The 24,562-nt window shown below is 40.7% G+C and overlaps 1 protein-coding gene across 3 annotated transcripts in view; it reads left to right on the forward strand.

Moving 5' to 3' along the window:
* IDNK (IDNK gluconokinase) overlaps positions 1-17,848 on the forward strand; it is a 369,639-nt gene extending 351,791 nt beyond the window's left edge. For all 3 annotated transcript variants that reach the window (XM_044083691.1, XM_044083690.1, XM_044083692.1), the window contains one exon: positions 16,108-17,848. In XM_044083691.1, the coding sequence (XP_043939626.1) occupies positions 16,108-16,462 (355 nt within the window). In that variant the 3' untranslated portion in view covers positions 16,463-17,848. The remainder of the gene's footprint in view (positions 1-16,107) is intronic.
* The last annotated feature ends 6,714 nt before the right edge of the window (positions 17,849-24,562 follow it).

The following is a 24,562-nucleotide window of genomic DNA, read 5'->3' on the forward strand; positions in this document are numbered from 1 at the left end:
ACTAACTGCAAGATTGCTGTTTCTTGGGGGAAAGGAGAGATCCCCGAGAGACCATAGTTACATTCTTTAACTACAGAACATTGGAATTGCGTAAGAGCTCATATATTGAGTGTCGATCACTAACATTGTGCAGTTAATCCTTAAACCTAGCACACCATCTCAACAGATTTTTGCCTTGTAGGATGGGAGCATGCTTCAGTACTGACATGATCTCAGGATATAGACAGCTTCAGTCATCTAGAGCTGGGGGTAGTGTTTCAGTGTTTTTTACTCTTCAGGCTCTGGAAAGCTCTGAAGTTTGAACCTGAACTGTTGAGGTCATACAGTCATCATGAGGAAGGCTGTTTCTTATCAGTCATGTGGTGATGATATGCATTTATACCTTTATTTTTCTTCATATTCAGTGGCAGATTTTTCCAATTTAGAAGACAGTTTGGAATCCACTATTGATTGGACATGTAATAATGAACTGAAACTGAATTTACTGGTACAGGTCACCATTTGTCCATCAAACATTTGACTGTTGACAGTGTTTATTTTTCAGTCTATGAATCAGCTGGAATTTGTTTCTTGAATCTGCAATCTGTGCATTATTCTTGGTGACATGTTAACCCTTCAGGATCAAGTGTCAGCTGTCATCAAAACATCTTATTTCCATCTTAGAAATATTGCCCAGATTAAGCATTGCCTATTTAGAATGGACCTTCATGCAGTAGTGGAAACAGTACTACTGTCCATTTTAAACTACTCTAACTCCCTGGACCTTTTACCTTTTGATAGTGATTTGTCACATTTGCAGAAGGTTCAGAACTCACCTTAGGTGTGCTAAGTGATCACAGCATTTTGGCCCTGAGGAACTTACACTGGCAGCCTGTTGCTGTGCAGTGTGTCTTTAAAATTATGAGTCTCACTTTCCATGCCCTGCATGATTTTGTCTTTCTGTGTCTGTCTGAAAGGGCTGTTGTATCCCCATGTCTTCACTCTCCACTAGGCAGCGTTGGTCATCTGAGGCAGGATTGCTAGTCATTCCGAAGGCATGTTTGGAAAGATTGGATAGAGTGTCTATTTCTTATCTTCCTCACATTCTCTAGAATGGGATATTGTCCTGGACTGAGGCATGTGAGACAAAATCCTCCTTTCAGGGGTCCTTATAATTTTATCTGTTTGAGAAAGCCTGCTGCAAACCTGCCAGAACAATTTACACCAACGTTCATTTTTCTCAACTAGTTTGAACATCATTCACTAAGATAGAGTTGTATGTACATTCTTAGTGTTAAGCCCTTAAATTGTAAATAAATATAGCCAATTAGTAGTGTCATATCTTAACATAGAGGTACATGATCTTTTAACCTATATGCTGATAATCATTTTAGGTGTAGGAGTGGATCACAAGTCAGGACATTTCTCTGGTAGTATTCCACATGAATGAGGAGACAGATGTCAACAGAGAGACATTAAGCTGCAGCACAAGTCTTCTGCTAGAGCTGTGCTTTCATTACAAGCCTGCTCGTATGTTGACCTCCAGATTTAGACCCTTTGTATGAAGTGTTCTAAAATTCCAAATCATTTTACTCTCTAATTCATTTAATGTCATACTGATGTTCCCTCCCCTATATAAAAAAGGTTGTGCTAATATGCTAAAGAAGAACGAGCCATCATTTCCACCATGTATATCATTGACATGCTCACCTACAGGACTCCTCATGTCCATGTTACGGATATCTCCCAAATGTTCCTTCATTCTAACCTTTACAACCTTCCTAGTTTGTCCTATGTACCCTTTGGTATTCTTGCACCCACATTCCACTATATAAATCACCCCACATGACTAACAAGTAAATCGTCCTTTAGAAGGGAATTTCTGCCCATTAATGCTAGTGCCAGAGATGTTTCTCACCCTACTACACACTTTACAGTGCCCGCAAGCAAATGAACCTAGTACCTTTTGCTGCACATTAAACAATGCCATGTTTAAAAGTTCTTTCAAATTCAGATACCTACTATATGAAAATCTCACTGATCTAGTGAATAAATGCCCCACTACCTCATCCATACAAACAGTATGCCAAAATTCTAAAATTAAATTTTCACTACTTCAGAAAACATAGAATATTTGGACACAAAGTACAAATCCTTTCCGGAGTAAGCAGGAACCATATAATTTCCGTCATGTCTTACTCTATCCCTGCCACTCAAAATACTTCTCTCAGATAAACCCCTTCTATTCTCAAAAACATGTTTTAAGGCATTGTTTAAAACTTCTTCCTTATAACTCCTCTCTGACAACCTCCTTTTCACTTCTAACAGAAATTCAATCTTATCCTTTTCCTCTGAAGTGTTATGAGCAAGTACATTTAAATTCACTGTAAGGAAGTGATTCCATTAGATGGGAGGATGCTTACTATCGGCATGCAAAAAATTGTTGACAGCAGTAGGTTTCCTAAATGGTCTATACTGGATATTAAATAGACTATCTATATAAAATTCCACATCCAAAAACTGAATGAAGACCTACCCTCCACCATAGAAAACTTTAAACCATGGTCATGCCTATTTAACTCAGACATAAATCGACCAAAATCTGATGGGTGCCCCTTACAAATAAAAAGCAAATCATCAGTGTAGCGTTTATACATCATCACATGATTTCTATAAAACACAGTATCGTAACTAAAACTCTTCTAAAAAAAACATAAAGGGCATCCATTGCATTCCCTTTCTTCTGAACTGCTGAATCCTGCACAAATGCACTGTATAAGCACTTACATGAGTGCATGGATCATGCTATCCCAAACAAAACCAAGACGCTATCCTCCAAAAAAAAGGAAGCCAATCTGGTGGTCCCCTGCCATAAACAAACTGTACAACAGAAGGAAGAAACTGTTGCAAAAGAAAGTAAAATCCCATGAGGGGAGGAGCTCCCTGGTCAGCCTCAGTAAGAAGCTGAGATCCCTTATAAGATCCTGCAAAGCTAGCTACGAAAACAAAATCGCCACTAATTCCAAGGACAACCACAAAGCATTCTATAGCTATGGCAAGAATCTCAATGGCAACACCCAGATCTGCTCTGAGTTACAGCACAAAAGCACAAAAATTACAGAACCAACTGATATTGCCAACATCCTGGCAGATAGGTTCAGTGCTACCTTTACCCCCCTCTCACCCCCTAAATGGCCCATATCTGTAATGGAAGAATGCAGAGTCGCTGTAATCACAACTACGCAGGTAAAAGCTGCACTCTCTAAAGCCAAAAACACAGCATCCATGGGACCAGACAACATCCCAGGCTGCGTTTTACACGAACTTCAGAACAAACTGGCTTCCCACTTAAGCACCACGTTCAATAATAGCCTCGCATCAGGCTTTGTGCCCACTGAATGGCGCACAGCAACAGTTATCCCACTCCACAAAGGGGGAGCCACCACTGATCCCGGGAACTATCGACTATTAGCCTGACGAGCCTGGTCTGCAAGGCCATGGAACATATCATCATGGAACTCATAAACAAAGACATTGATAACCTCCAAACTCTGGATCCCACCCAGTTCGGGTTTGTGAAAGGCAGATCATGCCTCCTGAACCTGATCAACTTCTTTGAGGCAGTCAGCAAAGCCGTAGATGAGGGTAAGGTGGTTCACACAGCCTATCTTGACCTCACCAAGGCTTTCGACACCATCCCCCATTCTGGAATTACAGCTAAACTCCCTATGTCACTCTACTCCCTATAAATCCCTACGTCACAAGATGGGTTGCCAAATGGCTCACTGACAGAACCCACACTGTAAAAGTTGCAGACTCCAAATCTGACCTCAAAGCAGTGACAAGTGGAGTACCACAGGGTTCCGTCCTGGGACCTCTCCTGTTTGGTATCTACTTCTCTGAAGTACAGGCTAACACAGAAGGCCTCTGACTAACGAAGTTCGTAGATGACTGCAAACTAGGAGCCATAGACAAGTCCCCAAATGATGTGGACATCCTACAGAAGGGCCTCACTGAGACAGATGCCTGGTGTCAGAGCCATGGCCTCAAGCTCAATGCCAAAAAGTGCAGTGTCATCCCTTTTGGTAAAAACTCTGTACCCATGAACTACCACATAGGCAGCAATCTACTTAACACCGAATGCGTGATAAGAGACCTTGGGACCCACGTGGACAGTAGTCTCTCCTTTGATAGTCACATCGCCACAGTAGTCAGGAAGTCCTTCTACATGGCACACCTCATCATAAAACGGTTCTCATCCAGGAAAAAAGAGGTCATTGTTCCCCTCTGCTCGACACTCATTAGACCCATTATAGAGTATAACGCCCCTTTTGGAATGTACCTCACAAGACATCTGCAGCAGCTGGAAAGGCCACAGAAGTACCTCACAAAGAGGATTACTGGCCACAAACAAATGCCCTACACTGACCGCCTCAAAAAACTCCAGCTTTACTCCATAGCATATCGCCTTCTCTGAGGTGATCTCTGCCTAACATATAAAGCTATGTCAAACCCAGAGCTGCTGGACATGCTACACCTAAAGAAATCCCAATCCCTCCGAGCTATATGCTCTAGGGACCTAAACCTTGTCACCACAATAAACAGGACATGCTGGAGGGATAGATTCCTGTCCCAGAGACTTCCCATACTCTGGAACAGGCTACCCATCTATGTCAAGCAAAGTTCTTCATTAGCACACTTCAAGAAGTGGATGGGAAATAGGAAATACACCCCGGGGATCATTTCTGTGTCTCTGCTCGGCAGTGGCACAGGAAAATAACTTTCTTGGGTGGTGTAAGCCAGGGAATCTTGTTGGCTAGGCTTATGTAGGCCCTTGGGCCGATAGCCTAGTACCTACCTAAGGAAATTTTCATTGCTAAACCTGAAATAATTCAAACAAAACTCAAGCAGCCTAACAATGAAGGCAGTATGCGGACCTCCTCCCATTATGTCCCAATTAGCCTCCAGGCCCCATCTAAGCTGTATACTTGAATATAATTAATTCACATTTACTGAAACCCAATAGTAATCCTCTTGCCATTTAATCGTCCTTACTACCTCACATAAACATTGAGTGTTTGTAATGTAAGCCAGAAGTTTAACTAAAAACTCCTTGAACAAAGAATCCATAAATATCCCAACATTCTCCAAAAAAGACTCAGCCCCAGAATCAACTGGTCTCCCTGGAGGATCCAAAAGGTCCTTATGCAGCTTAGGGATAGCATAAAAAATAGGATCACAACGTTTAGAAATATAACATTTTTTAACATCTTCCATCGACAAAAAAACAATCTCTCACCCCTTTCCAATAGTTCCAGTAGTTCACCATTAAATTCAGCAATTGGATTCTGGGTCAATTTAACATAATCATCCTGAATAGACAGTAGCTTATTAACCATCTGATTATACTTAACCTTGGATATAATTACCCAATATCCAGCAATACCCACAAGATGCTGCTATAGGAAGTCACTCCTTACAAACCGTTAATAGAGGTCACATGTGTGCCGTGTGTAGGAGTTGTGGAAACTGCTGGGGGGGTTGCATACACATTGTAGATGATATCCTGTGCATTACACACCACTTGATAGTTGTTGGAGTCATACCCTTTATAGTACATGTACCTCATTCTCTTGTTCATCATTTGGGGCCTTTATTTGAATGTGGGAATGGTCTGTGGCCCCCTGTACCTCAGGGAAGTGGGCTGTACCATAGACATCCTGCATGGTGTTTGTTCTTTCCACTGGGAACTTGGAAAACACATATGTCCCCCTGCATGCTGAAGCATGGCATCAATAAACTGATGTAGTATTGTCAATCCAGATTCCTGAGGTACTCCCCCTGTGTCCCCAGTGGGTTCCTGAAATGTCCCTGTAGCTAATGTTTGTAAAACCACACATACTTTTGTATCCATTGGGATAAGAACTTCATGACACCCACTGGACTGTATGTGACACTGACACATGTCTATTATTTGTTGCATGGTGTCCTTGTCCACATGGTAACAGTCCCATGTTGGGTCATGGAGAGCACAAAATGGTATTTGCTTCAGATGAAAACATTGTGCACTTTCAGCTGCAGTGCCTCTATAGCAGCTTCTTTGTAATAGCTGCAGCAATTCCTAACATTGTTTACTACCTTATACTGCCTGAATACAAGCATGTGGTTATGTACAAAGCTAAAATGGACACAGCAAATCTTGTTCATGGGTTCATAGGTAGATACTAGGCTATCTGCCCTAGGGCATTTATAAGCCTAGGCAGAGTGTATTTGGCTTCCGCCTCCCTATTAGATTAGCCTACTGTGCCTCTGTAAAGTAGGTCACAGAAGGTACCCTTTTAAGATTAGTTTACTGTGCCTCTGTCTAGCAGGGACACAGAAGAGATCCCAGGGGTGAATTTGTGATTTCCCATCCACGCGTCCAGATTTCGCTTGAAGAGGGTCAGCGAGGGGCTATGTCTTACATGAATTGGGATTCTATTCCAGAATGAGGGGAGCCTCTGGGAAATGAATCTGTCCCTCCAGCATGTCCTATTTATTTTTGTGCTGAGGTTTAGGTCCCTGGAGCGTGTAGCTCTAAGGGACTTGGATTTTTTGAGGTGGAGCATGTCCATTAATTCTGGGTTTGACATGGCTTTGTATGTCAGGCATAGATTGCCTCTGAGTAGGCGGTAAGCAACTGAGTAGAGCTGGAGTTTCTTTAGTCGAGCTGCATAAGACATCTGTTTGTAGCCCATGATCCTCTTGGTGAGGTACTTTTGGGGTCTCTCCAGTTGCTGCAGGTGTCGGGTAAGGTACATCCCAAAAGGGGAATTGTATTCAATTATGGGCCTGATGAGTGATGAGTAGAGGGGCACAATGACCTGTCTTGATCTAGATGCGAACCCTTTTGTGATAAGGTGGGCTATATAGAAGGTCTTTCTAACAATTTTGGCAACGTGATTATCAAAGGAGAGATTACTATCTACGTTGGTACCCAAATCTCTAATTACTTCTTCCGTACTTAATGGATTACCACCTATGTGGTAATTTGTGGGCACCTTGTTTTTCCCAAAGGGAATGACTATGCACTTTTTAGTATTTAGCTTGAGGCCGTGGCTCTGGCACCAAGCATCCATCTCTGTGAGACCCTTTTGGAGGATGCTTGTGTCAGCTGGAGATTCGATTATGGCCCCCAGTTTGCAGTCAACTGTGAACTATGTCAGCCACAATCCCCCCATGTTAGCCTGAACCTCAGAGAAGTATATACCGAACAAGAGAGGTCCCAGAACTGAGCCCTGTGGGACGCCACTTGTAACTGGTTTGGATTCGGACATGGCACCTGTGATTCTGACCATGTGGGTTCTATCTCTGAGCCAGTTTGCAACCCATCTTGTGATATAGGGGTTGATATTTAAGCTGGTAAGCTTATTTATGATGCTTGAGTGTGGTATTGTGTCGAAGGCTTTTGCAAGGTCCAGGTAGGCTGTGTGGACTACCTTGCCCTCATCTATGGCTTTGGTAACTGTTTCAAAGAAATCAACTAGGTTTAAGAGGCAAGATCTGCCCTTAACAAAGCCGAATTGGGTAGGGTCCAGTGTCTGGAGGCTGCAAATGTCTTTGTTTATGAGTTCCATGATAATACGCTCCATAGCTTTACAGACCAGACTAGTCAGGCTTATGGGGCAATAGTTTCCGGGGTCCGTTGTGGCACCACCTTTGTGGAGTGGGACCACTGTAGCTGTACGCCATTCTTTGGATACATATCCTGTAGTAATGCTAAGTTTGAACAGTGACTTAATGTGAGGGTTCAGTTCTTCTTGGAGCTCATGTAAGACACAGCCTGGGACACCGTCCGGTCCCATAGATGCTGTGTTTTTTGCTTTGGAGAGGGCAGCTTTCACCTGTGCATCTGTGATGTCAGGGAGGTTACATTCAGTTGGGATAGGCATTTGCTCCTTTGGGGGGGAAGGGGGGGGTTTGCGCTGAATCTGTCTGCCAGGATGTTGGCTATGTCTGTAGGTTCAGTATATTTTGTATCGTTATGCAACAATTCAGAGCATATCTGGGAGTTTCCGCCCATGTTCCTGACATAACTAAAGAAGGCATTGTTATTATCTTTAGTGTCTAGGGCAATTTTTCTTTCGAAACTGGCCTTTGATGATTTTATGAGGGATTGAAGTTTCTTCCTAATACTGATCAGAGATGCCTTCCCATTTTGGGATTTTGCTCTGTCATGTAGTAGCTTCCTCCTTCTGTTGTATAGCTTATTTATGGCCGGGGTCCACCAGACCGGTCTCCTGTTTTTGGAGGAGTGAGTCTTGGTTTTATTTGGGATAGCATGATCCATGCATTCCTGCAGGTGCTCATAGAATGCATTTGTAAAGGATTCTGCGGATTGGGCTGTATTATCCTCTGGCCCAGGGGCTTTGAAGGATTCCACCTCAGTCTTGAGAAGTGCAAAGTTGGCTTTTGAGAAATTCTTTACAGTGATTTCCTTGGCTGGGGGTGGGGACGGGATATGGATGTCCAGGGAAATTTGTTTATGGTCTGATCTTACCAATGAGGGGTTTACCTCTGGTGTGGAACATAGAGTCCCCATGTTGGTGATAACCAGGTCCAATATGTTGTTCCCTCTTGTGGGAGTGGTGACCAGTTGTTCCATTGCGTTAGAGTTTATAAATTCAAGGAACCGTTGGGCGAGGGTGTTTGGGCTTGAGTAGTTTTCCCAGTCAGTAGTGTTTGGAGAGACCTTCATATTCTCCAGTGTTCTCAGGAATGCCAAGTGGAGTTCCTCTAATAGGGAGGGTGTTCTGTAGCAGGCTACAAACTGAAAGGCAGTTTTGCCCGCTGTTAGTTGCACATGGATGGTTTCCGATGCTTCGTGCAGTGCCACTAACCTGGAGGTTTAGGTATCTTTGATGAATATAGATACTCCCCCTCCTTTTGTGCTTCGGACCGAGTTTTGGGGCCGAAATGCATGGTATGAGTTATAACCTGGTAGTGCTGGGGTGCTCTCAGGAGCCTTGAACCAGGTTTCTGTTACTGCACAGACATCGATTTTCTCCATACTGAGGAGAGCCTTGAGTGTGTGCATCTTGAGGTGTGACATTTAAACATTTCTGAATTGCTCTGGTATATTTTTTACCTCATTAATGTAATCAGTGCTGCATTGTGCAGTTATTGTCGTATAACACAGCCAACCATGTTATTTCAGCTTGCCATGTCATGCTGCAGAGTTTGCTGAATTGTTCATCCATGAAAGTCATACAAGTTCACTCATTGTGAGGTGGTGAATATTAATGAAGTTGTCCCTATATTTTATAATAAACTAGTGATCTAGAATTTACGGGTAACTCAGAATATCCTTATCTGTGAAATAAGCAGATAACTAAAACAGAGTTGACCACAGGATGGGAGGAGTTATGATTTGACTACATTATTGGTTGAATTTCAAAATGCCCAAATTACGTGTGATAAATAAACATCAGTACAGGTAAGTATGAAGTTTTGATTTAAACCTGCAAATTATTATTGTTATTTTTTTTATTTCAATTACTTATGCAAAAAAAAAAATGAGAAATGTTTAATTTTAGACACCTTCAACTAAAATAAGTGTCCAAGGGAAGTCAAAATTAGTTGTAATTATAAAAAGTTATTAATGTAATTAAACTCTTGCTTTGAAACTGTCTCTGTTTATTTACAGTGTTGTTGAACTGACAGTGTCAGTTTTAGTATGTTATACTATATTTGTGTGCTAGTCGGCCGCAGTGGTGCAGCAGTTAAAGCTGTCGCCTCACAGCACGAGTCTCTCTGGTTTGATTCTTAGCTGGAGTGCCTTCTGTGCGGAGTCTGCATGTCTTCCCCGTAGTTGAATGAGTTTTAAAAGACATGCAGTAGGTGCATGTGTGTGTGTGTGTGTGTGTGTGTGTGTGTGTGTGTGTGTGTGTGTGTGTGTGTGTGTGTGTGCTTGTGTGCTTGTGTGTGTGTGTGTGTGTGTGTGTGTGTGTGTGTGTGTGTGTGTGTGTGTGTGTGTGTGTGTGTGTGCCTTCTGTGAAGGTTGGGTGCCAGGCTGGCAACTCAACACTGTAAAATCTCCGCTGCCAGTCAATCTGCAGACCAGTGATCCGCTGTGGTGACCCCTAACCGGAGAAGCCGAAATATTTTTTATACTATATTTGTGTGCTATTTTTTAATTTATTTTGTAATTGAGAAGTTCACATAGTGAAACAATTTTGAGTTTTTTCAAGATTTTTTAAGTCTGCATTCATTTTGTTTTGCTATGCAACTATATCACTGTCACTGTGATTTTTATGTTTAGCCAGCTTAAACACGTGCCAAAATTTGGTTCAGTTGTATATGTAGCATAGAGCAAAGTGTGCAGCCTTAAAAACATTTTGGTCATGTAACTTTCCATATCTTCGTACTAATGCATATGCCACAAATAAAATTTTTGTATATTAATTATGTATGGCCATTGTACTGCCTGCTACATGGAGGCATCACATTGTGAAGTTAGAGGATAGATTATGGTATTAGAGAAGGTTATAAACTAGGAACCCTGAGACAGTGTATTGTTGTCCCTTGTCCTGATAACCATACTTAAGGATTCCACTGTTTTGATATGTGCACTGAAAACTCACAACGTTTATTAAGGCTTACAATCTGAAATGGTACATTGTAATGTCAGGAGGTTAAAACTAAATTCCCCCAGGCAAAGAGATATATGTTTATCTACTGCAGTGGATTTATTTTGTTCTTCCATCCTAAGGTGCGTTACTGAGATGTGGCATGATAAAGCAGTTGCATTATGTATGAAGCTGCTGTTTAATTTGGGTTTTTCAGTAGCACGCTGCATGAGTCATGACCATTTTAAGTCAGGTACTGAGTTATCTTGGCACTCTACAGCAGTGCTTATTACAGGTTGTCAGGAAAACTCAGTTGTCAACCAGCACCCAGCTAGAGCTGTTTTGTTTTTCATAAAAGTTAATCAGCTCTGTATTTTAATAACATAAACAGTTTAGCAGAATTAACTAAATAGTGTCCTTGTAATTTATGAAACAAAAAGTAGCATGAAACAGGAAGCAAAGCTGTAAAGCACACAATCAGTACTGGAGTCTCACTTCTGAGTAAGATGTGACATACATTAGGCATAACATTTGTCAACATGCACCATTCTGACCAATGAATGAGGATTCCTGAATGCTGATCCAGGCCTAAAAGAAATAAAAGATCATGGATCATCATCAGTGCAGTTCCCCTAAATCACATTTTTAAGCAGTCTTCTGATGCGAAGGTAGAGCCGTGTTTGGACAAGATAAACAAATGCAATCACAGTTAAATGGTAATGGGGATGTGTGTGTGTGTGTGTGTGTGTGTGTGTGTGTGTGTGTGTGTGTGTGTGTGTGTGTGTGTGTGTGTGCGTGTGTGTGTGTGTGTGTGTGTGTGTGCGCGTGCTCGCACGCTCGCACGCTCGCACATGAATTTAGCTGAATGCATTACTTTGGGAAAAATTTCATTTACATGATCTGAGTGAAATGCTGGAGGTGCAGTTAGCAAAGAGGATGAAGGCTATGCACTGTTAACAAGCTGCTTCCTGTAGTGCAGAGTTTGATTCCCTCAGCCCCTTTTGCCTGCTGTGTGACTACGAGCAAGTCACTTAACCAGACAGTGCTCTTGGAAGCTGGGAATTGGGGTGGGCTTTTCAGAGGTCTGTTGGACTGCATGCATAGTAATTACATATGAACCAAGTCAGAAGGTGGTAATTGTTGGGGGGAGTTGTCTATGTGTGAAAGTAGTAATCTATTGTCACTTGAACAGAGTTAAATTTCCCCCCAGACAAAGAAATATATGTGTTTATGTGAAATAAGCTGAAGGAATTATGAAGCACAGATTTTTTTTTCACTTGCTTGCAAACATTAGAGCACCTAATTAGAAGAAGGTTAATTTGTGGTAGGGGAGAGTAAGTCTGTATTTGAAAACAACTGTCTGTCACTTGATCACATTTACAAGATCATTGATGGATGAAAGATAGGGTTTTCATTAATGTAAAACAGGTTGAATACATAACTATAAGCAGAATTTGTTTCACTTGATGACAGACATTTGAAGTCGTGAAATGGGCGTAATTTGGGAGTCAATCATTATGCAAACACAGATGAGTCACTACTACTTAATCATAATTAAATGATCATGGTGTTTATGTAACAAGGCAGAATTTCTTTCACTTGATTACTGTCAGTTTGTTCAAATATTGTCAGTCAAAAGGAATTACTTTTTTTATGTATGTGGGAAAGCAGCTGATCACAACTCTAATTTGTTCACAGTGAAATGGTGGGGGATCTGGATTGCCAGTGACTATGTATCAATGTATATATTTGAATAAAATATTTTTCTATAGGCAGAATTTCTTTCAGTTGACTGCAGTAAAATATTGGAGTTGTAACCAGACAAAAATATGGTTATGCTGGAAATAGGGCCACATGTCCAAACACAGTTAAATAATCATGGGTCTAAACCAGTGGGTGTATATGAAAAAGCTGAATATAGTATTACAGAAAGACTTTCTTTCTGTGGGTCACTTACACACAGATGAAGTGTACTGAATCAAAATATTTTATTTATTTATCAACATTTAGTAACCAGGGAAGTCCAACTGAGCAAAAGCCCATTTTCAGTGGAGGTCAGGGGAGAAAAGCTCCATAGTACAAAAGAAAAAACATTATAAAGAATATTTTATACAAACAAATTATAAAATGAAAATATATCATACAATTAAAAGATAAAATAACTTCAGGAAAGTAGATTTGGTAATAAAAGATGACAATTTTAAGCACAGGTTGAGTTAAGAAGAGATAGATGACAAGTATGAAGAATAACAGTAAATTATTTTATATAAGTCAAGAGAAAGAACATGTTTAGTAGGACAAGAGAATAGAAGGAGAGTTGTTTAGCAAGTATTGGCATGTTACGATTGAAATAATTGAGCATGGGATAAGGAGGGGTGAGATAGGAATGAGTTAGAAAGGGAGATGTGAAAAAGAATAGAGAGGAGGAAATAGGAGCAGGTATGTGATTGTGTGAGAGTAGTTGGCTGCTAATTGGTAATTGGAGGGTTAGCCTGTGGGATAAAGCAGCTGACATGTTACCTGTTCACAGGTGCACAGCCATCGATCTTGACTGATAGGGGCTATCTTGTACGTTAAGCACAGTTCCTTACTGTAGGTAGCATGTTTTTCACATGATCAAAGTCAAACTTCAGCAGAGTATTTAGTCAGAAAATGGCTATTCCTGGGGAAGGAGGTAGTCTCAGTGTACAAACAGTTGCTCTGGTGTCATACGATCACAGTTAAACATTTGTAGATCTGGACTGCCAGGGGTGTTGTATCTTTGTAAACAAACTGAATGCATTACTGTGATTAACATTTCTTTCACCTCATCACTTTCAAATAAGTAAGGTACCCATTCGAAAGGTATCAATTGGGCATTGGGATTTGTCTACAATGGAAAGCAACTGATCACAGCTGTCAGTTGATGACAATTAAACATTTGTGACTCTGGATGGCAGAATGTGTGTGTAAAGGATTTCAGTGTCATTGTACCATAGGGGTAGTTTGCATGGTACATGATTTGTAACAATCCAGTCAAGAAAATGCGTTTATTCCTTTTGTATGGAAGTAGTGACTGACCAGTAAGTTGACTCACTGTATTCTGTGTGAATGACACATTAACCTACTGCCCTGCAATAAAGCCTGATGAATACCCACCAGGTTATTTCTGTGCCTATTGGGATCATAAGAAAAGGGAACCTTTGCTTCCAGGGTCTGACATGTACACAAGAATGGATTAATTAAGAATTAAATGTTAGAGTTTGGCTTCAAGAAAAGAACAAATTTTGAAACCAATGTATTTTATACACTGTTGTCGAAGTACTCAAGAGAAGATAGAAGGGGAGGGTAAAAAATGTAGCTTTCTGTTTTTACTCAAAGTAACTTCTGTAAAGTTTTCCTGTCTAGTATGACCTAGTTTAGCGTACTGCACTGAGGAAAATAATGAGACTGCACTGGAATCTATCATAAACATAGCTCACTGAGACCTTCTTTTATAGTCAGTTACTATTCCATCCAGCTATTTTAGTGTTTTATTTTACACAGGAGACAGGATCATTGTGCACCATTTACAATATCTATGAATCAGGAGTCATCTGTATTTGGGAAAATTAATTATCTTTCAAAAATTTTAAAGTATTAAATTTAAACAAGAGCTAAAAACTGTTGAGAACCATCCACTATTTCTTAGATGGCTGAATGTTCTTGCTGTGATCAGTGCAAATCAGTTTAGAATAAGAACACTCGTCCATCACATACTTAACTGAATAAACTACTAGAAACTTCAAAAAGATGTCTTTATTCCTCCCACAGGGAGACATCACAAAGAGAGAGTCTCCCATATAGAAGCTGTAAAGTAAGGTGTACAAAACAGGAGGGCAAACAGTACTACTGTATGGTGCAGAAACCTGGGCAGTAAAGACAGAGCATTTGAAGAAGCTAGAGGTGGTTTAGATGATGTGCCTGAGGCAGGTGGCAAGATGCACACTGAGGGACAGATGAATAAATGAGGACATCAGAGCAGTAGTACAGTAGCTGAATTTGTAGACAAGGTTAAAGAGAACAGATTATAGTGGTTTGGGCACATGTGCAGAAAGCATAAGGCAATCATGTGAAGACAATTTGGGACAGACAAGAAGGCAAGGCAAAATATGGGTGTCCAGCAAAGATATAGATGGGTCTTGGTAGAGGTGTGCAAATCCATTGAAGTGGGCATCAGGGGCTGCAAAAGCACCCGAGTACCGGTGAACTGGCGACTAGCTTAATGAAGTGTTGGCAGCTTTGGACCTGTGCCGTCTGTCTTTATCCTTACTTTTTTTCGGAATATCGGTAGTCAGATAAAAAAATTATTTTATCTGGACTAATCCTTTTTACTCTGTTTCTTGTTAGTCCTGTTACTCTCTGGGTCACAGGTGGGATACCACACCTGACTCCACCTTTCTGGTTTACCTCTGATTACATAGAAGACTATGATCAGACCTCTGGTTGTAATCCACTTGTCAGCTCTTTGACAAATGGATGTCAAGAAATTCGCTTCAAGAGTGAAGCTCAAAAAATGAGTTTTGACATCCATGTTGAGAACATATAATTAGTTCCCATTTATAATTCTTTGTAATATACAGAGCTTTAGCTGTTGCAATGCACTCTGAGTTAGGGAAATAAAAGAAAAGGGTAAGACTGAAATGTGTTTTACAGGTTTTAAAACGGTAAAACAGTACAGACACAGACAAACAGCTAGAAGAAAAGTGTGATTCTGATCAGCCAATAGCTTTAGAAGCTGTAATACACTTTAGAAGCAGCACAATTTGTTTACAGCTTTTAAAGCTGACAAAGCTTTCTAACACTATTCTTTGGAGGTTGCCTTTTGTGCTTTAGAACTATACTTTAGCATAAAAGCTATGTAAGAAGAGTTATTCTGCAGAAAATACATGCTGATGCAAAGCCTGTCATTCTATTAACTTTTTAAGTGAGTTTGAGCAATATTTAAAAACTATCCCTGATTTTGATCCTTTGCCCCCCCCCCACATTACTTTTGGCTTTATCCAGAATTCTTACACAAAAACATTGAGAGATATGATGCTGCCTGCTAGCACTCACTAAGTACTTTACTGGCTTTCAACGCCTGTAAAACTGCACTCTCGCTTTTTTCTTTTTCTTTCTTTTTGTTTCTTTTCTTTGTCTTTTCTTCTTTTAGTAACTTGGTAGTACATGGAGCAGATAAAGGTCTCCTCAGTATTTTTTTGCTGATTTGAGAGTGTAATTGGCTCACCCCAATTACTACATAATTGCTACATTTAAATCACAGCCTTACTGTTTTGTACTCATTTCCATTTGCATAGAGACTTGATAACCCAGTCTGTACTTTGTGGTAAAACGTTGAAGTAAGCACATATCAAAACATTCAATTTGATGAAATAATTGCAAAGCTTAGTTTCAGAAATGACTCGTGTACAAGAGTACATTGCAGATTTTCTAATAGGATATATAGAACAAAGGGTTATATTAATTTATTTTTAATATACCACTATTTTATTTGAAACAGGGAAGACTCTTGTGGACATGGTGTAATCCTTGCATGTTCATCTTTGAGAAAATTATATAGAGACATCTTAGTATATGGACAGGATGCTTCAGTTCCCAAGTCTGATCGTGAGGAGGTTAAAAAAGAGTTTCAGCCAGACAAGGTCCTTTTTGTACATCTACAAGGAACTATGAAAGTTATCTCTGAAAGAATGCAGAAACGAAGTGATCATTTTATGCCATCAGCATTACTGCAATCTCAGTTTGACACACTAGAGCCACCAGCAGAAACTGAACATTTTATGTCTGTCAGCATTGAGAAAAGTGTTCCAGAAATTGTTTTAGAAATTGAGAAAAACCTGCTCTTGCAATTATGAAAACAAATACTTCATGTTGTTTTAAAAGATTCATGGGATCTATTAAAAAGTGTGAATAGAAAGATTAATTTTTATTACTATAGATATTATAGATTCATTTTTTTCTATACCCCGTGAAGAGGGACTGCTTTGGTTTGAGGAAGCTTCGAGTGGCTTTGACACATTATGTTTTAATGAGTTCAGTATTTGTTTGGTTTTAATGGTTTTAGTACTTAAAAAAATAACTTTATTTTTTTTCCAAAGGTGAATTTTTTTCAATAACGTAGGGTTGTTGCTATGGGAGCTAACTGTGCTTCCATGTACGCTAATATAATTTTGTCACATTGGGAGCAAAAATATATATTTAATTCGGATTACAGAGGGTGATGGAACCTTTATAGATGTTTTTTGGATGACATCTGCATATTTTGGACAGACACCGAGGAGAAGTTTCATGAGTTTTTTGATTACATGTCCAGTTATTTGTCTAATAAACTGTTTGGACTCTCTTGGCTGTCCCTCCAAGTGTGCTTATTCTGTGGTTTACTGGTCGTGTATCTTGGGCACACTATCCACTTTACTTTTGGTTTTCTGGTATTTATGAAAACTACCCCTATACATATTTTCCCATGTTAAGGAACAGATATAGGTAAGGAATATCTTATCTGTTTGAATTTGTGGCTCTTCACAATGAAAGAAAATAAGCAAAACCAGACCATCAACTTAAATTATAAAATGAAAGACAATATAATTTTTTATTTTTATGTAATACAGTTTATATCTTGGTAACTCTCTATCTTAGATAAACATTAAGTAAAAGAAAATGTGTCTTTCAAATAAAAGTATGGGTAGTAAAAAGTTATTTTTCCCTGGCTTGTAATCCGAGAATATAGAGCTGCAAACCTGACAGCATACCTCTCAACCTCTCGATGCAAGAACTCTCTGGACAAAGCCAAATATAATGGGGGCCAAAGGTCCAAAAATAAGGACAGATTTTAAATATTGCTTATACAAGCTTAGAAAGTTGATAAAATAACAGTTTATGCATTAGCGTTCATTTTATGAAAGACATGAAGTCCGAAACTCGAACTTCTGTTGTTTGCCAGCAAGCCACAAATTTTATTGAGAAACCATCCAAAAAATATGAGGTAAAAATCTGGGCATTCTGCAAACTCTGGACACCTGAGAGGTATGCCTGGCAGTAGTGTACAGAAGGCATCACTATTTAGGATTTTGCAGCACTTTAAGCTTGTGCCATTGCTTCAGATTACATGTTATGCTAGCTTCCTTAGTCATTCCACTTATCTCTGAGATCTTCTGGAACAGTTATTGGTATTTTTGTGTCAGGGTATATTTTCTCTTTTGCTGTTGAGTTTAACCATTTTCTTTATTAAACTGTTAATACTTTGTGTACTGTAGATTTTTTAAATTTTTTAATTTTCAAATAATACAGCATTTTAATTGATTTATTTGTGTTGCATTGAATATTAACTGAACTGGAAGTTTTGACTCTGTTTTTTCAGTTAGTTCCCTACCCACCCTCCCTGTTCTTGTTTTAGTGTTAATCTTGGTGGTTTTGAAACTGCCCTCCCCTCTTTTAAATTTGTGTTTGGATACTACTCCTGGGCCCATCTCATTTGCTCACTCAACTGAGTGCAGTGAGATCATATTCTGTTTTCAGGCACTCCTACTGTGTACAAAGAGAGCATCTGGGAAAGAAAAAAAAAATAAGCTTGTTTCCTGCTTTTCCTGTAAGTGGTCTAGACTGTTTGTAGGCTTCTGAGCCCCCAAGCCTTTCTGTGTTGGAGGGAAGCCTTCTAGTTTAATTTTGTTTCTTAGAACTAGCCAGTTTTCTAGTTTCAGCACTCAAATCTGTTTCTTTGAACTCAGCACTTGTTCAGAACTCATTGTAAGCACTAAATAAGCTGCAAATTACTACAACACTCACTTGTCTAGAGGAAAGCAGTTTTTAGTACTTAATAAATAAGCACCTATCCAGGCATGTCTAAGGGTCAGCTCCCCGTGGTTTCTCCTGTCTACCTGATGAATCTGGGCATCTTGGGGCAATGCAGCAATTGCCTCATGTACACAGACAACCCTCTCCTCCTACCACCCAGCACTACAACCTGTGAGAGATGCACTTATATAGCCAAACCAGAAGCAAAGCTCTCTTCACCCAAGACTGGACTAAACAGTCAAGAGGAGAAGGTAAACACTTGCACCACACCACACTCATCACATAGTCCCTCAAAACCTACACCACCAAAACACACACATAGAAACACAAAACACAAACCTACATTCACGGAGACTCTCAATAAAAACCTGCCCAAGCATCAGGGACATCCAAAGTAGAAACGCAAGCAAACTCCACCCCCCAACACAACCCAAATGACACATAGCCCACAATATCAGTGTGCCACTCAACCACAGCCCATAAGGCATAACAACATACCAAACACTCTAGTCATAGGTGACTCTATAGTCAGACACACTGATGTTCCACTCACCAGGCTAAACAAGGAGAAAGTTACTGTCAGCTGCCTGTCAGGTGCCAGGATCCACCAGATAACACATGCACTGAGATCACTCCACAACAAGTACAAACATGACACTGTCATTGTCCATGTTGGTGTGAATGACCTGAGATGTACCTCCCTGGACTACATGAAAAGAGACATGGAGGAGCTCTCCGATCTTGTAGCCCAGGCAGGAATGACCCTAGCCCTGAGTAGCATCCTGCCATCACCCAGAATGATACCACAGTACAAGGACAAAATGATTAACTTCAACAATTGGCTAAGCTTCTGGTGTCATTCTAAGGGGATCCAGTATCTGTCTGCCTGGGATGACATGATCGACAGACCACGATGCTTTGCCAGAGATGGCCTGCACCTGTCGCCCTTGGGATTCCGGATACTGGCTAAGGCTCTTGTCATCCCTATAGTGCATTTTTTAGGCAAAGTTCAAATGACAAATTTGACCACCGTAACAGGTACAAGCAAGCAAAATCTGAGGGTAATGCTACTCAGTGCTAGAACTCTAAATCTCAAAATGCACTCACTTGAGGCACTCCTTAAAATGGAGAACATTGACACCTGTGCTGTGACAGAGACCTGGTTCAAAGCTCCAGAGAGCACCCCTGCATTACCAGGCTATAATTCATACCACACCTTTCGGCCACCTAAACTGGAACGAAGCACTAAAGGTGGTGGTGTGTCCATATTCATTAAGGATATCCACATTTCCAGGCTAGTTGCACAGCATAATGCATCCGAGATTATCCAAGTGCAACTAACTCTGGGCAAGACCGCAATCCAAATTGTAGCTTGCTACAGACCCCCCACCATGCCCCAGGATTCCCACTCCTCATTTCTTGATACACTGGAAAGTATTAGGGTACAACCCAACACCCTAATAATGGGCGATTTCAACTACCCCACCATTAACTGGGAAAACTACTCATGTACCAACTCTTTTGCTCAATGTTTTCTGGAATTCATAAATTCCAACACCTTGGATCAACTTATTCACACCCCCACCAGGGGCAGCAATATCCTGGACCTGGTCATTATCAACATGGGCAACCAGTGTTCCACACCAGAGGTCAATTCCTCATTGGTCAGATCCGACCACAAGCTAATCACCCTAGACATCCACATCCCGCCCCCACCCAAAATTAGGGAAACCACCGTAAAAAAACTTCTCCAAAGCCAACTTCACACTTCTTAAGACAGAAGTGGCAAACTTCATGACACCCATGCAGAAGGACAATAGAGGTACGACTGCTGAATCCTACACAAATGCACTTTATAAGCACTTACACAAGTGCATGGATCATGCTATCTCTAATAGAACCAAGATGCTATCCTCCAAAAAAAGGAAGCCGATCTGGTGGTCCTCTGCCATAAACAAACTCTACAACAGAAGAAAGAAACTGTTGCAAAAAAAGAGTAAAATCCTATGACTGGAGGAATTCTTTGGTCAACCTCAGTAAGAAGCTGAGATCCCTCATAAAATCCTCCAAAGCTAATTATGAAAGCAAAATTGCCACTGACTCTAAAGACAACCACAAATCATTCTATAGCTATGTCAAGAATCTCAATGGTGACACTCAGATCTGCTCTGAGTTACAGCACAATGGCACTAAATATACAGAACCAACTGATATTGCCAGCATCCTGGCAGATAGGTTCAGTGCTAACTCTACCCCCCTCTCACCCCCTAGAGGGCCCATCTCTTTACCGGAAGAATGCAGAGTTCCTGTAATCATGGCTGCACAGGTAAAAAACACACTCTCCAAAGCCAAGAACACAGCATCCATGGGACCTGACAATATCCCAGGCTGCATTCTACACGAACTACAGAATGAACTGGCACCCTACCTATGTACCATGTTCAATCTTAGCCTCATCTCAGGCTTTGTCCCTACAGAATGACGCACCGCAACGGTTATCCAACTCCACAAAGGAGGAGCCACGACGGACCCCGGGAACTACTGCCCCATTAGCCTGACGAGCCTGGTCTGCAAGGCCATGGAATATCATCATGGAACTCATAAACAAAGACATTGGTAATCTCCAAACTCTGGACCTTACCCAGTTCGGATTTGTAAAAGACAGATCATGTCTCCTAAACCTGATTGACTTCTTTGAAGCAGTCACCAAAGCCATAGATGAGGGTAAGGTGGTTCACACAACTTATCTAGATCTTGCCAAGGCTTTCAACACCATTCCCCACTCTGGAATTATAGATAAGCTCACTAAACTGGGTATAAATCCCTATGTCACAAGATGGGTTGCCAACTGGCTCACGAACAGAACCCACACTGTGAAAGTAGCAGACTCCAAATCCGACTTCAGACCAGTGACAAGTGGAGTACCACAGGGTTCAGTCTTGGGTCCTCTCCTGTTTGTTATCTACGTCTCTGAAGTACATGCTAACACAGAAGGTCTTTGGCTAACAAAGTTTGCAGATGACTGCAAACTAGGAGCCATAATCGAAACTCCTAACAATGTGGACATACTACAAAAGGGCCTCACTGAGACAGATACCTGGTGTCAAAGCCATGGCCTGAAGCTCAATGCCAAAAAGTGTACTGTCATCCCCTTTGGTAAAAACTCTGTACCCATGAACTACCACATAGCTGGTAGTCTACTTAACAACGAAAATGTGATGAGACCTTGGGACACAGGTGGACAGTAGTCTCTCCTTCGATAATCACATCGCCATAGTTGTCAGGAAATCCTTCTATGTGGCTCACCTCATCACAAAAGGTTTCTCATCCAGAAAAAAAGAGGTCATTGGTTCCCCTCTACTCATCACTCATTAGACCCATTATAGAGTACAACGCCCCTTTTGGTATGTACCTCACAAGACAGCTACAACAACTGAAAAGGCCACAGAAATACCTCACAAAGAGGATTACTAGCCTCAAACAGATTCCCTACACAGACCGTCTCAAAAAACACCACTTTACTCTGTCGTATATCACCTACTCAGAGGCGATCTCTGCCTAACATACAAAGCTACGTCAAACCCAGAGCTGTTGGACATGCTCCACTTAAAGAAATCCCAATCCCTCTGAGCTACACGTGCTAGGGACCTAAACCTTGTCACCACCATAAACAGAACATGCTGGAGGAATAGATTCCTGTCCCAGAGACTTCCAATACTCTCGACAGACTGCCTATCTATGTCAAACAGAGCTCCTCATTAGCACTCTTCAAGAAAAATCTTGATGATTGGATGGGAAATAGGAAATTCACCCCAGGGATCACTTCTGTGGCTCTGCTCAACAGGGGCACAGGAAAATAATTTTCTTGGGTGGTGAAAGCCAGGGTATATGTTTGGCTAGGATTATATAGGCCCTAGGCCCAATAGCCTAGTACCTACCTATGAACCTATCACGTTGTCAGGATGTTCCAGGTTCTCATACTGTCTAAGTAGGTATTTATTTTTATCTGCCTGTTAGCCCCACATCTGTGACATGGAAAGATGAAGAAAATGATTGCGTTCTTAATCACAGCAGTCTCCAACATGGGTTCACAAACAGATGGTGCTGTCAGCCAGATCTTATCCAGTTTTATGACAAGATTACAGGCCTGTCATTTTCTAAACACATCAGATCAAAGATGCATGTGACACACTGCATTGTCATTTAATGTGAGAAAATTAGTAAACACATTCAGGCATGGCCAGGGAGCACTCCTGGTTTGGTATATGTGTGAAGCTGCAGTCCCAACTTAAACTTTCACATAACTCTGTAAGTGTGGCATGGAGCCAAGTTTATTTCAGTAGAGCACTTTTGCAAAGGGGCGATGTCTACCACCATGGATTTTGCACAGCAAGATTACTGTTCCGAATTTTTTGTGTTTTACTGCTGCACAAGTCTTGCCTGAAGTCAGTCATTACATCTGACTGAGAGGTATTCAATGTAGCAATAAAGCTTTGAAGGAAAGAGCATTATAGCAATACAGGTGCCTTTCCGCCATCCCATTTTTTCTCCATGGCTTTCTTCTGTAATCTCTCATAATTTATATGCAGTTTGTGTGCTTGACGATGTTACTGCTGCTCGCTATTGAGCACTGTTACACAGGATTTGATAAGCTTATTTTTCAAAGAATTGCAGTTGGTATGGGGTAACATTTGCTGGGTCTGGAGCACATGCCAATGTAGGTACTGCCATGAGACTGATTTTTTCCTGTGTTGGGGGACCATTTGCCTGCTACTAAAACAGGCTTGGTGCATTAGCACCTGATTTTCAACCTGTTTATGTTGCTGTAACAGTGTATTTCTCAGATGTGTTGCTGAGTACCACACACATCTGGATTTTGTCATAATAGTTACATGCATCTGTAACAGGGTTCTCTGTAGTATTACATTACCCCCCCCCCCCCCACACACACACACACACACACACACACACACAAAATAGAAAATGGACAGCTTCAAAAACAGTTCTGGTAAGTTTGTTTTTAGTCAAAAGGAAATTTCTCTCATCTTGTATAAAGTGGCCTGCTCTGTGTAGACTTGCTATATTCTCCACATGTACCTTTGTTTTTTTCTTATGAATCTAATGCATTTATAGAAGAAATAAGTCTTTCATAGGCTTGATGAACATCAAGAAACCTTCCTACATTTTTATTTAAACATCTTACTTAAATAAATTGCAGCTTTTTATGTATGAAACTGATGAATTATGTTTATATGTGTAGTACTGAAAATTCACTGGAGTGCTGTACTTTGTATATTTAGGCTGACATATTTTGTTTGCTGGTTTTGTGTTATGAACATTTTTTTGATGAAGTTTCTGTTTCTTTATTATGCAGGTGTACATTGCGTACATTGTTTTAATGCTTGTTTTTCTCTAGTATTTGTTTTTTTTTTTTTTTCATTTTTTTCACCTGGCTACCTGATGACCATCAACACTCTGCAGTCAGTCAACCCAACCGTTACCTGTAGGGTGACAGCTAATCACAGACTGCCACTTAATAGGTTCATAGTACTAGGCTAGCTGCCTTTGTGGACCATTTTAAGCCTAACTAATTTCATTTTTAAAGGTGAGAGTCAAACCCTGTACTTTCTGACTGTCAGATAAACACCTTCACCTTAAAAGTTATACCAACCCCCAACCCCTAGTAGTAGTTTAAGTAGCTGTCAGGGTTTTTTTCTGTTTCAGGCCCTAACTATGTCCCTTGTTGACTGACATGGGCACCACTGTCACAGCGAGAGCCTACTATGTCCTCCATTGCTTGTGAATGCTCCCACCTACATGCTATTGAGAGTTGTCATCATTGGCTTGGTCAAGATCATGTCTTCACTTATGGCTATTTCACCTACAAGCTTCCACTAGCATGTGGCAAAATAGCCACCAGAATACCAGCCTGTCCTTCACCCAATGTAGACAAACCAGTATTTCCACTCTCTCCCTCCATCTTCCATCTGTCTCTTGCAGCATCCAAGCCACTAACTGACCTTGGGTCATCTGAGTCACAAGCAGGTCTTTGTGGAGCCATGCTTCTTTCTGTAGTATTTTGTTGTCTGCATTCATTAAAATAACCTCCTGTATAGTTTTTGGTTTGTTTGTAGTGTCCTGTTATTTAAATAATCTTAATTAAA

Source organism: Protopterus annectens, chromosome 9.part0, assembly GCF_019279795.1.
Source record: "Protopterus annectens isolate FY-2018-M chromosome 9.part0, PAN1.0, whole genome shotgun sequence".
NCBI classification, from domain to species: Eukaryota; Metazoa; Chordata; order Ceratodontiformes; family Protopteridae; genus Protopterus; species Protopterus annectens.